The sequence below is a fragment of the Ictidomys tridecemlineatus genome, chromosome 9 (assembly GCF_052094955.1).
Source record: "Ictidomys tridecemlineatus isolate mIctTri1 chromosome 9, mIctTri1.hap1, whole genome shotgun sequence".
In the NCBI taxonomy this organism is placed as follows: domain Eukaryota; kingdom Metazoa; phylum Chordata; class Mammalia; order Rodentia; family Sciuridae; genus Ictidomys; species Ictidomys tridecemlineatus.
In genome coordinates this window covers 40,915,390-40,929,902 of record NC_135485.1, presented here as the reverse complement: position 1 = coordinate 40,929,902, position 14,513 = coordinate 40,915,390, and the positions used below count along the sequence as shown (strand labels likewise).

General features: G+C 32.3%; 1 protein-coding gene across 7 annotated transcripts in view; it reads right to left on the bottom strand.

Annotated features, from left to right (window-relative positions):
• Positions 1-14,513, bottom strand: part of Cep135 (centrosomal protein 135) — a 68,168-nt gene that overhangs the window by 39,355 nt on the left and 14,300 nt on the right. For 6 of the 7 annotated variants that reach the window (XM_078021314.1, XM_078021313.1, XM_078021318.1 and 3 more), the window contains 4 exons: positions 13,376-13,591; positions 10,195-10,260; positions 6,493-6,631; positions 4,960-5,183 (listed from right to left, as the gene is read on the bottom strand). In XM_078021314.1, coding sequence (XP_077877440.1) covers positions 4,960-5,183; positions 6,493-6,631; positions 10,195-10,260; positions 13,376-13,591 — 645 coding nt within the window. The remainder of the gene's footprint in view (positions 1-4,959; positions 5,184-6,492; positions 6,632-10,194; positions 10,261-13,375; positions 13,592-14,513) is intronic. The other variant, XM_078021317.1, reaches the window with a different exon arrangement.

Sequence of the window (14,513 nt, the reverse complement as noted above, 5' to 3'; positions counted from 1 at the left end):
GATCCACTATCTTAACTGTTATCGTGAAAAATAAAAATGGTAAATTTATAGTACCTTATTTAAAATTTTTTAGTATAGATGGACACAATATCTTTATTTTTATGTGGTGCTGAGGATTGAACCTAGTGCCTCACGTATGCAAGGCAAGCACTCTACCATTGAGCCACAATCCCGGCCCAATTTATAGTATTTTAATGTTGAAGTATTAAATGTAGAAGCCCCAAGTAGGAATAATCTGATTATTTGGTACAGTGGAAAGAGTCCTGGCCTATATTATTCAGTATCTACTGCACATACAATATCAATGTAGACTTGGTAAATGGTAGATAGCTGTGGGGTATCCCTCACCTTCCATGTGGAAATAAATTATCCTCTTGGCTAACAAGCAAAATCAAGGCATAAAAGATGAGATTAGTTACCTGGACACCTTAAAGCACAAGATGTTTAATAGGACAAAATCAGATCAGGATTTCAGGACTTGATCAAGGCTTAAAACTGGAAAAGAAAACTGTAACTTATCTAAATTTAAAAACCTTACAGAAAAAATTGGCCTATGCAGATTCTAGAAAAGGAAGGCTCAATGAATAAAGATTTAACAGTCTATTTCCATTACTATTTAGGTCTCGGCTTAAAAGTCATTTTCTGCAAGGAATCCTTCCAGATTCTCTAGTTTTAAATTTAGATTTTCTATGTTCTCTTAGAGTTCTGAATCTTTTCTATACATTCTACATTAACCCTTATTATAAATGAGATTAAAAAGTTATTTAGAGGATGGGGATGTTGTTCAGTTGTACCGCACATGCTCAGCAAGCATGAGGCCCTTTATTCAATTCCTGGAACTGAAAAAAAAAAAAAATCTTGTTTTTAAAGTATGTTCCACTAAAATTTAAGTGCTATGAAGGACATAATAGGTATTTGGTCTTGTTCACTAAAAGTTTGGTGCTCAGTATGGTACCTAATACTGAGCTAGATCTTTCGTCCTTTTTTTATGTTTTGAGATAGAATCTGGCTAAGTTTCTGAGGCTAGCCTCAAACTTGCAATCCTCCTGCCTTAGCCTCCTGAGTAGCTGGGATTACAGCACCAATGTGTTCAGTATTATCTACATTTATATTATGGTTAATATACAATCATTAATTCCCCTCCACAACTTTATTATTCCCAGCATACAAATGTGACACATACATGCAATGTGAAGGCTCCAAGGACAGGAACTGTCTTCTTTATCTCTGTATTCTCATAGCAGGCACTTGGTATGTATCTACTGAACTTTCTACCTAGATCTGATTTGTTTCAAACCAGCAAATAATAAAGAAATGAGCCATGTATTGGGAACTATGTGTTATGTTGGACCCTTATACAAATTATCTCATTTAATTTTCACAATAAGTTGTAGCTACTTTCCCTATTCTTCAAATGAGAAAACAGGTTTGCATGGAATAATGCCAGTTTGTGGAGTTGGAACTTGCACTATGCCTCCAACTCCAAAGCACTTCCGCCAAACTATCTTCAAAACTGCCAATAGGAACCATGGTGGATGGGTGGTGTCTTCCCAACACACACACATACATACACACACCCCAAAAAACCCCCCAAAAATAGAATTAACAAGGTTTTGTTGATAAAATTAGTGACACTAAAAATGTCAATTTGTTTTCTGGTTTGTTAGAATCCCAAGAAACTACATTAAAACAGTTTGTAAAAAGGTAGGAATTGAAAACTCACAGCTAGTAGCAAAAACAGTTTTAGAAAGAAATACAAAATAATAGCTGGGCATGGTGGCACACACCTGGAATTCCGGCAACTCAGCAGGCTGAGGCAGGAGGATGGCGAGTTCAAAGTCAGCCTTAGCAACTTAGCAAGGCCCTAAGTAACTTAATGAGACCCTGTCTCTGAATAAAATATAGAAAGGGCTGGGGATGTGGTTAAGTGCCCCTGGGTTCAAATATTGGAACCAAAAAAAAAAAAAAAAAAATGATGCCACTTGCTTCACTCTTCTTGCAAAGGATTGCCTTAGCTATTCTGAGTCTCTTATTTTTTCCAGATGAATTTCATGACTGCCTTTTCTATTTCTATGAGAAATGCCATTGGGATTTTGATTGAAATTACATTAAATCTGTATAGTGCTTTGGGTAGTATGGCCATTTTAATTATATTAATTCTACCCATCTAAGAGAAAGGTAGAACTTTCCATCTTCTAAGGTCTTCTTCAATTTCTTTCTTTAGGGTTCTGTAGTTTTCATTGTATAGGTCTTTTACCTCTTTAGTTGATTCCCAAGTTTTTTTTTTTTTTTTTTTTGAGATTATTGTAAATGGGATAGTTTTCCTCGTTTCTCTTTCAGAGGATTTGTCACTGATATACAGAAATGATTTTGATTTATGGTTGTTCATTTTATATCCTGCTACTTTGCTGAATTCATTTACTAGTTCTAAAAGTTTTCTGGTGGAACTTTTTGGGTCTTCTAGGTATAGAATCATATCGTCAGCAAATAGTGCTAATTTGAGTCCTTCTTTTCCTATCTTTTATCCAAAGTACATGTATGAAGACACGAATAGTGTGAATACACTTTGTATATAACCAGAGATATGAAAAATTGTGCTCTATTAGTATGAATTGCAATGAATTCTGCTGTCATATATGACAAATTAGAATTTAAAAAATAAAAATTTAAAAAATAAATGTAAAGATAGTAAAAAAATACAAAATATTTCTAAATGTAACTGAATTTTAGGTAGGCAATGTACTCCCCAGTTCCCAGGATTCACAATTGCCTTATTTTTCAATAATGTACTTAACCCTACCATACCCACAATTTATTACTGGAACTTTAAAAAAAATACTCTGAACACCCTGAATTTCTGAACTCTAGAAAATTAATTCTTAGTCTATGCTAGGTAATATACAATTTCAAGAAAAAAATATTAAGTTGAACAGAAGAAAAGGTATCTCCTAATTACACCAATACCTTATCAATTGTGAATTTATACCAAGCAACTAAATCAAATACTTAGGTTAAAAGCTTTGAGATACTTATCTCTACTCAATGCTACTTAATAAATTCTTAATCAATTAAACCAATCAACCATTTTGTGGAAGAGTCTTCTACACAATAAAAACGAGCAATTTAATAACTCCCCCTCCTGCATTCTAAGTATATATGAAAGATAAAAAACAATTCAGTGATAAAAATTAACTTGCACTATAGTTCCCTTTCACTTCATTCTGATGATAATAAATTAGACAGTGTTCACACTAAGAAAATCAAACTATACAACTGTCAATCAAAATTCGGTCATTAGGAAATGAGGTTAAAAAGCAAAAAGTCTAATCAGAAAACACAAAATCATTTGACAACGGACACAGGATCCATAGAGAAAAGACGACAGAATTGGTAAAATCATCCAATTCTAAAATCAAATATTTTGATTTTAATGACTTTCTCTCTAAATTCCCCTAGTTTTACCTACTATGCAGATAATGTTAGGGTCATATATGCTTTCGGGACACATATAAATCCAAAGCTAAAAAGAAAAAAAGAAAAAAAAGAAGAAGAAAGAAAAAAATCTAAAGAACTCAAATGATACTCAACAAACACTGAAAATAATTTAAGCCTTAAAATAGTTTCATGATTTTAACCTCTCATGAATCATGGTCAACATTAAATAATACATACAATGGGAGATGTAATTAGAAAATATATACAGGCCAAATATGGTGGCACATGCCTGTAATTCCAACTACTTGGGAGGCCCAGGTAGGAAGATTTTAAGTTTGAGGACAGCCTTGGCAAATCAGTGACTCTGTCTCAAAAAACAAAACATGAAAAGAGCTAGGGATGTAGCTTAGTGGTAGATATTTAAAAGCAACTACGAAGAAAGTTAACACAATCATAAAGCAGAAAAGTTTCCTACTGATCCTCTTTTGCCTTATTGATTACTCTTATAAAAGGATATTACTTTTTCAGGTTCAACCCTCAATATTGAAAAAAAAAAATGGCTGGGAATGTAGCTCAGTGGTACAGTGTTTGCCTAGCATGTGTAACACCCAGGATTTGATTTCCAATAGCATAAAAGAAAAATAAGAAATAATATATACAAAATAAATATTTTTTTTTGGAGATAAGAGTCTTGCTAAGTTGCCTAGCTGACCTTGAACCTCTTACTTCAACCCACCGAGTAGCTTAGATTAGAGGTATGCAACATCATACCTGGCTTTCAAAGTAACATCTTTAGGGCTGAGGCTGAAGCTCAGTGGCAGGATACTTGCCTAGCATGTATAAGGCACTAGGTTCAATCCTTAGCACCACATAAAAATAAACAAATAAAATAAAGGCATGCTATCCATAAACAACTAACAACAACAAAAAATTAAAAAACAAAAACAAAGAAACATCTTTAGTCTATCAACTTGCAAATGTGGTTGTAGAGGATGGGCAGAATAATCTGTTCAGCTTTCAATATCTACCGCTTTTCCCACAGTATGGTTTGTGGTGAAGATGTTGTCTGGTAGCAGAATGTGACACATCTTCCTAACTGGTCCAACCAAGGATGGAAATGACAGGAAGCCATGTTGTCTGCCATCTGGACAAAGCCACTCTGCTACCACAGAGAAAATGTAGTTAATACAGAAAGTAAAATCTAGAAAAAAAAGAGAATATGTCTAGCAGCCTGAGTCCCTGAGCTCCAGTTTCTAGAAACCCAGAAGCCTCTGTACTTCTCCCATGACTCAGTTATACAACCTTTCCTTAATTTCCAGAAAATGAGAATGCCAAATGCTGTAGTTGGGTAGTGTCCCTAATTAACGCAGGGTTCCTACACTACAAGTCACAGACAAAAACAAAAATCAAAATTAGGGGCTTTTTAAAAGCAACTACGAATAAAGTTAACACAATCATAAAGCAGAAAAGTTTCCTACTGATCCTCTCTTGCCTTATTGATTACTCTTATAAAAAGGATATTACCTTTTCTAGTGTTTTAAATACTGAATGTTTTTCACGTGCGCAATGATTTGTAGAGCAAGATCTTCGTTGTATTATATGTTGGAGTCTTTCTAGTTCTTTCTTATAATAATCTCGTTCTTCTTCTATACCTTTCAGAAATGTATCTAAACGAGAAGGTGACCTGTCTCGACGTTTTATTCCATGTTCTAGCCTCATCCTTTCAACTTCCAAAGTAAGTTCTTTTTCTGCAAATTAAAGTAGTTAAATCTTAAAATGATGTTGTATATAAAATGTGGATTAGCCAAATAAATAATATCAATAGCTTTTAGTATGAAAGCTACTAGAAATTCTGAGTTGTTTTATGTATCATCTTCAAGTAGCAGATATATCAAAGGTAAATATTGGAGGGGCAAAATATCAAATGTTTAAATAAAGTCCAAAAAGTCAAAGTCCCCCACAGTTTTTGTCTATCACAAGATGGACACTATTTAGTACTACAAAATGAAGCAATAAATTCCCACATGGTATCTTCTAGGGAACTGAAAATGTACTGGAAGAAAATATACCTGCAAATAATTAATCATAATATGTACAAATTAAATATTAACCTTGAATTTAATATAGTACACGAATATATACAAAGAGATCACAAAAACTCATCTTCCTTCAGAAAAGCACAATTATTAACTTTTAACACAGAAATCAAAAATAACTGAATGCTTAAATTTTGTGCAGTGCAACTCAATTTAATTACAACTCTGGGGCATGGAATGATTTTCATGATGTATTCTGATTCACTCCCATCTCTTCTTCAATTCATTCAGCAGATATGTTTTCAGCATTTACTATATGACAACACTAAGCATTCAAATATAAAAATCACAAATAATTATTCTTATAGCAGAAAGATATAAGCTATAGTGTGTAATGCAAACCTGAGGCTGAACTGACAAATTCATCCAAACAGATAACCAGGAGGAGGTAAGAAGAAAGTAGGAGAGTGAGAAAGGAAGGACAATTGTGTTAAATTCTAAGAAGTCAAACAAGCTAATGAATGAAAAACACCCATTGCATTTATCATAATGGAGGAGAATAATGACTTTAACAATAGTAGTTTCTTTGGTGACATGGGGACGGGCCAACTCCAACTGAGGAGTTAAGGGGTAGTAGGTGATCAAACAGAAACAGTGAGTGTGCATTTTTTTTTTGGAAATACAGTTGATACAACTGTATTTCCAAAAAAAAAATTCTATAATTTTCTTTTTCTGACTGGTCTTCTTAGTCTTAATTCTGTTCTCTCTCTATATCAAAAAAAAATATACTTCCATTGCAAAGTATTCAAGAAGATTCCTTGTGCCAACCAGTCAAAATGTAAAAGAATTCTTAAGGTCCTTGAGATTTGTACTTTATCTATAGTAGCTATCATGGTTTCTAGTTCATAGTAATCACTCAAGAAATACTCATTAAGTGAATGAATGAACTATCACATACTATGAAAGATAACATATGAAGAACAAACCACTGTCACTTCTTAGTTAACATTTTAAATCTTACCTATAGCTGCAAAACCTTCCATTTTTTTGCTAAGTCTTTGCTTTTCTTGTTCAAGCTGATGTACAACAGTTTCTAGGTCTGATTTCAGAAGGAGTTCATCATTTAGTCTCTCCTTTTCTTTATGGCATAAACTTAATTCCTGCAAATTTAATACTATAATTAATAGGTCTATTTATAATAGGTATATTTATATAGTATTATATGTACCTATAAACAACACTATTTATAATAGTATTATATATAATACTATTTCTAATAGCATTTTATATTTATATATAATACTACTATGTATACTATATTATATATAATACTATATATTTACATTTATAGTATATTTACAAATGAATATACAGTATTATATATTTACATGGTATAAATATATAGTATATAATATATAATACTATTTATAATAGGTCTATAAAAGGTAGCAGGTAAAATACATATATTTGTAAGAACATTTATAAAACAGCAATTTACATATATATGTGTACACATACTTTTAATTAGTTGAATACAGTTTCAACTGAATTATCAACTATAGCTATAAGTACCATACTTTTATGGTACTTATAAAACCCAATTATTATAATAATGCTCCTTTGTGGATGGTAGAATCCTTAGGTTTTATTTTCTTCCAATTTGTTTAGCATATTGTCCTTTTTCCCGCCCTAAATAATCATGTCTTTGTGCAATAAAAACTTTTAAACTTATGTTTAAAGAGGACTGTATAAGGCATACTATTCTCAGTCTACCATATAAATTCACAACTATGTTGGTTATTCTCTCAGCCTCATCTGCAGAACGGAATAGTAAAACCAGGACACCCAGGATTCACTGTTAAGGATCAATCTGTGGATCTGAAGCATTTTGCAGTATCCAGCACATTCACCATGCTTAATAAATGTTAGCTATTAATACCATCATTATTATCTTAAAATACATAAAACATAGCACTAATGAAAATATAAGAAAGGAGAGAAAATACAACAGCAACATTTTATCTCATCCAACACTACTGAAACTTGGGTTACAGTTGTGAGACAAGCATTATTAATCAAATACAATATTTATAGTGAGTATACAAAAAAAGAAAAAACAACAAAAATTCCTTGCCCTTATGGAGTTCATAACAAAAATGTCACTGAAACACCTACTTTACATTTATTGACACAATGGAAAAATTTTATGAGACTCAGGAGTAGACAACATTTACCAGACTAAGTTTATTCAGTTTATTCATTTTTTTAAAATTTTTTAATATTTATTTATTTTTAGTATTTGGCGGACACAACATCTTTGTTGGTATGTGGTGCTGAGGATCGAACCTGGGCCGCATGCATGCCAGGCGAGCGCGCTACCGCTTGAGCCACATCCCCAGCCCATAAGTTTATTCATTATTCAGGTGAATTAAAGATTTATTAAGTTGAATAAAAAAGGAAGTCACTGTGGTATATATGTCGTTCAGTTTCCATACAAAAATCAACAAGTATTTGAGTGTCTACTATGTGCAGCATATACATATAGCATTATATAATGAGAAAACATGTATATCAGTATCAGTCTTTGTTTTTAATTTTAAAGGAAAGTCTTCCAATTTAATAGGCTATTAAAAAAAAATCTCAGTCTTTTGGATGAGCACCCACACTGTATGCAAGACATTCTTTCTGCTGGTTCCAGACTGTATGCTATATCAAGTTTCTGCCATCAAGATTATTATCTTTTCCCTTAGAAGACAATCAGAAGAAGCAGTATGACTAGGAAAATAATTTGCATATACCAAAGCTATTAAAAGAGGAATGAGTGGTTTAAAAAAAAATTTTTTTTTGATGAGGGGTTAATTTCTCCCTTTTTAAGGTTTTTGATTCTCATTTTCTTCAAACTGCTCTCTTTTTAAATTTTTTTATTTGTTCTTTTTAGTTATACATTACAGTAGAATGTATTTTGATATACATACATGGAGTATAGCTTTCCATTTTTGTTGCTATATATGATGTGGTGTTATACTGGTCATGTATTCATATATGACATAGGAAAGTTATGTCTGATTCATTCTATTGTCTTTCCTAGTCCCATCCCTCTCCCTTCCTTTTATTCCCCTTGTCTAATCCAGTGAACTCTATTCTTCCCCCTCCTCCACCAGTTTATTATGAGTTAGCATCTGCATAGAGAACATTCAGCCTTTGGGTTTTATGGAGATTGGCTTATTTTACTCAGCATAATAGTCTCCAGTTCCATCCATTTACCTGCAAATGCCATCATTTCATTCTTCTTTATGGCTGAATAATATTCCATTGTATATATGTACCACATTTTCTTTATCCATTGTCTGTTGATAGGCACCTAGATTGGCTCCATAGCTTAACTATTATAAATTGAACTGCTATAAACATTGATGTGGCTATATCACTGTAGTATGCTGATTTAAGTCCTTTGGTATAGGCTAAGCAGTGGGATAACTGGGACAAATGGTGGTTCCATTCCAAGTTTTTCAGAAATTTCCATACTGCTTTCAAGACGGGTTGTACCAATTTTGAGTGCTTTTTAATAATAGCAAATACAACAAGTAATTATCAACTTCTGATTTAATATTAGTGAACTGATAGGTCATACAGTCGTTTCAAAGAATGCAAAATTCCTAACAGGTTTTCAAACTGGAATTTTACTTATAAACATATTATATAAAAGATTAAAGAGTTCTAAAAATATAAAATTGTATATCTATACAGAATATTATTCAGCTATAAAAGGAAGGAAGTACTACCATATGCTACAACATGCATAAGCCTTGAAAACATTATGTTGACAGGTGCAGTGACACACACTTGTAATCTCAGCAACTCAGCAGGAGGATTTCAAGTTCAAGGTCAGCCTCATCAACTTAGACCCTGTCTCAAAATTAAGAAAATAAAAAGGGCTTAAGATATAAATATAAAATTTTTAAAAAGTGGCTCAGTAGTGGAATGACCCTGGGTTCAACCTACAGTACCACACCACCACCAAAAAAAAAAAAAAAAACCATTATGCTAAGTGAAAGAAGCCATATACTGTAAGGTTCCATTTATATCGAATAATCAGAATGGACAAATCTATACAAATTAAAAGTACATGAGAACGGTTGCGATGAGAAGGGAATGAAGAGTGACTACTAATGGGTGCTGGGGCTATAGCTCAGTGGCAGCGCTTGCCTAGCACGTGTTAGTCTCTGGGTTTGATCCTTAGCTCCACATAAAAATACACAAAGGCATTCTGTTCATATACAACTATAAAAAAAGTTTTAAAAAAACTGTTCTAGGATTATATAGTAGTGATAGTTGCACAACTTTGTGACTATTCTAACCACTGAATTGTATACTTAAAAAAAATTAATATTGTAGCCAGGTGCACAGGTGCACGCCTGTAATCCCAGTGGCTTGGGAGGCTGAGACAGGAGGATCTCGAGTTCAAAGCCAGCCTCAGCAAAAAGTGAGGCGCTAAGAAACTCAGTAAGACCCTGTCCCTAAATAAAATACAAAATAGGGCTGAGGATGTGGCTCAGTGCTTGAGTGCCTCTGAGTTCAATTCCTGGTATACCTCAACCCCGAAAAAGAATATTGTGATATTTAAATTATATCTCAATAAAAAAAAATATATATATATATATAAAATAAAACACAAAACTTTTCTTTCTGAAAATGCTGGCAATTCAATATGACATTAACTTACCAGTTGAAGTTTTGCCATTGTTTCCTCAAGATTCCGCATTTCAGAGAGGTTTCTTTTAATCTCTTTCTAGGAATAAAAGTCTGTTAGGTAAACACTTAAAAGTCTAAGAATACTTATTACTAAGTCATAATGCAATAAGATCAAGTAATTTTTCTAGTGGTTCATGTGTTCCCCTTCACTAGTAAGATCTGAGGCTTTCACTCATTTTCAACAAAGAAGATTCTCTTTAATATTGTGGTGTCCCGAATGCTTACAGGAACCTATTTATAACATCTGAAAGAAAAGGACCACTTGAAAATCTTTTTTTCTTCTTTCATTTTTTTAGTTGTAGAAGGACAAAATATCTTTACCTGTCCCTTTCTATGTGGTGCTGAGGATTGAATCCAGTACCTCACGCATGTGAGGCAAGTACTATACCAGTGAGATACAGCCCCAGCCTCCCAAATCTTTTTTTCCTGTACATTTATTTGTAGGACTTCCTTGGACCCTGGGTTTAGAATATGTCCTAAGGTACTATCATTTCCTATTCTATTTGTTTTCTCTTCACATGCTTTTACCAATCTGGTTCCTCTGCTTTGCAACTGAAGAGCAGAATGCCAAGATTAAAATATTATGACCCAATATGAATCTTTTATTGAACCAAGCTATCATTTCTGAGCATTGTCAATGGGCTATGAGAAACCATGTTTGTATATTGTGTGCAGAAACACAAGATGCAAAAGGAGGTAGAAAAAGAGAGGGATGAGATATTATAGTATTGCAATGGAACTAAAGTCACAAAAGCAGAACAAAGTATAACGATAATGCACTAATAAAAACATTTTTTAAAAAATATAATTTTTTAAAAAAGGATTTTTAAAAAGCAGCAGCAAACCCAAAACTGTACTAATAATGTCCTTCTTTTTGCAAGAGGTTTTGTCAGTTGCAGTGGCATATGCCTGTAATCCCATCAAGTTAGGAGGCAAGGCAGGAAGATCCCAAGTTCAGGACAGCCTGAGCAACTTAAGAGACCCGTCTCAAAATATAAAAAGAGCTGGGGGTGTAGCACTGGTAAAGTGCTTGAATAGCATATGTGAGGTACTGGGTTCAACACTTGTAACCACAGAGGGGAAGAAAAGGAAAAATAAAATGGCTTTGGCTATCTGGGGTCTATAGAGATCTGTAAAAATTTTATTCTTTTTCTGAAAAAAAAAATGCCATTGAAATTTTTGATAGGAATTGTACTGGATCTATAGATGGCTTTGGACAGTTTAAGAATATTAAGTCTTCCAATCCATGAATAATGTCTTTCAATTTATCTGTAACTTCTTTAAATTTTCAGCAGTTTTGTAGTTTTCAAGTGCTGAGTTTTTTACTTTGTTGGTTAAATTCCTAAAATTCCATTCTTTTTGATGCTATAGTAACATTTCTTAATTTCCTTTTTTGATTTCTTATTAGTGTATAAAATCATATCTTGTTTTGTTTTGTAACTTATAACCTTATTAAATTTATTATCTTTCATGTGTATGGAATCTAAAGATCTAAAGATTATGCTATCTATAAATAGAGATTATTTTATTCTTTCTTTGCAATTTACATGCCTTTTATTTCTTTTTCTTACCATATTACTCTGGCTAGAACTTTCAGTACTATGTTGAACAGAAGGGATGAAAGTATGTATCGTAGACTTGTTTTTATTTTAAAGAAAGTTTTCAGTCTTTCAACACAGAGTTTGATGTTTATTGTGGACTGTTCATAAATGGTTTTTATTATATTGAGGGAGTTTTCTTTCCAGTACATTAATTAGTGGAGGTTACATTGTATAAAATCAGTTCAGTGATATAGAGCAATATGGTCTTCAATTATATTCCTGGCAAAAAGAGTTCCCAAGTATTATGTAAAACTCTGGTTTTAAGGATTTTTTAATAGTTTTAAGGATTCAATAGTTGGATACTTAATTTCACATATATAGTGCTTCTTAAAAATGAACTACCTAAGAACTTGCTTTCAGCCTCAGTATCATGTAAGTTATCCATTTCTACTTTCCCTTTCACACTCTTCCAAAGAAAGGCTTATACTTCATTTATGTAACAATGGCACACTGCTTTGGGATATTAAAAACCAAAAAACAAAAAACCAAAAAATTTAGGAATACCAGATAAAAAGATTAATTAGAAGGTCTTGGGGAGGTCACTCAGTGGCAGAATACTTGCCTAGCAAGTGCAAGGCCCTGAGTTCAGCATTACTACCTCTACCAAAAACGAGCTGAAATGCTGAAATGTTGGGATTAGCTAAAAGCTTTAAATAAGACATATTGTCTCTCTCATTATATTTCATTAATAGATGTATTTCCAATAAACTTTTTTATCTTTTTAAAAATTTATCAACACTTGTGGTATTATGATCACTTTTACCCCAATTATTAACATTTTTTCTGAGGAAAATGTTAACTATTTGAACTTTATAGTTATAGGAAATTTTTTTAAATAAAAAATTTTAATTTGAATACTTTTTATTCCAAACAGGTATAATGGTGAATATAAAAAGATATTTAATTAAAGGGGTTGAGGTTGTGGCTCAGTGGTAGAGCACTTGCCTGGCATGTATGAGGCACTGGGTTTGATCCTCAGCACCAAGTAAAAATAAATAAATAAAATAAAGGTATTATCTCCATCTACGACTAAAAAAAATTTTTTTAAAGCTATTTAAGCATAAAATGTTAAAATAAAATTTTGTGAAAATTTCAAGCAGAAAGGGTCATTTAGATTTCATTGGCTATATCTAAAATCAGACTGGAAATTTCATGCTTTGCATCTATTTTAATTTAAAAATGAAAAAAGTGAGCTATCAACTTTGAAATGCACAATGTCATACAGTTTTAAAACACCTTTAAATGATTCTTGAACAAAAAAATGACTAACTTCAGAGGAATCTCTCCCACTGCAGATAAAAGACAAAGATAGAAATCTTAAAGGAAAACAGGACAGAGTTTAGTGGTCTATCCCAAGACTAGAATATGCTTCAGAAAAACTCCCAACAGGCCAGAATAAATGCAATCATTTAGTGGGTATAAACAAAACTTAAGAAAATCTTAAATACAAAACAAAAATGAAAAACACAACAAAATAAACAACCTGGATAGGGACATCACTGTGTTCTAGGAGACTTCAAGAATACTTTCACAACCTAAATACATCATTACCTTTGCTTCCCCAAGTTCTTTATCAGCAGTCTCAAGTACTTCTTCTTTATGTCTTTCCAACTGCTGTGCTAACTGGTCTATTTCAGTTAATTCTTGGCAGAGTTTTTCATTTTTGTTACTTAAATTAACAACTTCAGTCGTCACTGTTTCCTTGGTTTTCATAAGCTCTTGAATATGCTTCTCCAGGTCTTTATTAGCTTGCTGAAGAAAGTCAACCTAAATTGAATTTGTAATTCATAAGGCATATGAATTGGGTAATTATGCTGAATACTGAACTTTCAAAATAATATTTCAAAAAGTTATATTTTAAGACATTGAAATTAAAACCACAGCTATTTTATATTTGTAAACTTAAATACTAATTTATTTGTAAAACTGACAATGTTTAATGAAAAAATATATATCCATTGGCTTTATTTTCATGCACAGAAGAAAAGGATAAGAAATTTGTGTGAATTTTCTTCCAACACAGAGTTCTAAAAGCATGACAAGAATATCACAATGTGCTGTCCAATATGGAGGCCACTAGCATCTATCTTCATGTGGCTACTGAGCATTTGAAGTGTTGCTAGTCCAAACTGAGATGCACTATAAACATAAAATATACACATAATTTCCAAGTCCTGGTTTAAAAAAAAAATGTAAAAAACATTAAAAGGTAAATAAGATTTGGGGTATAACGGGTAAATATATTAGTATAATTAAAATTTTGGTTTTTACCTTATAAAATCTTACTAGAAAATTTTAAATTGTATATTTGGCTCTTATCATATTTCAATTAGACAGCACTGTTCCAGAGCTACTGATGATATTTCTTACTTATTTTATTCTAGTTACAGCTCAGGCAGCTCTGACACACCTAAACTTCTAAAGTTCATGTGCCATGCCTTATGGAACTCTCTTGCTCTTCCACCCTTCAGTCAAATGCATGGCCTAAGTAGATAAAAGGTATAAATTTAATTTACATATATTAAAATCATCTTTTTTACATTACAAAAGGTATACAGTCAAAAATTTTTTAAAAATAAAACCACCATCTGCTAGAATAATCCATTACACAAAGATAAGTTTTGTTAGTATATATTAGTATATTCTTTCAGTATTTTCCCTTTCCAAATACATAGATTTTTTTAAAAAG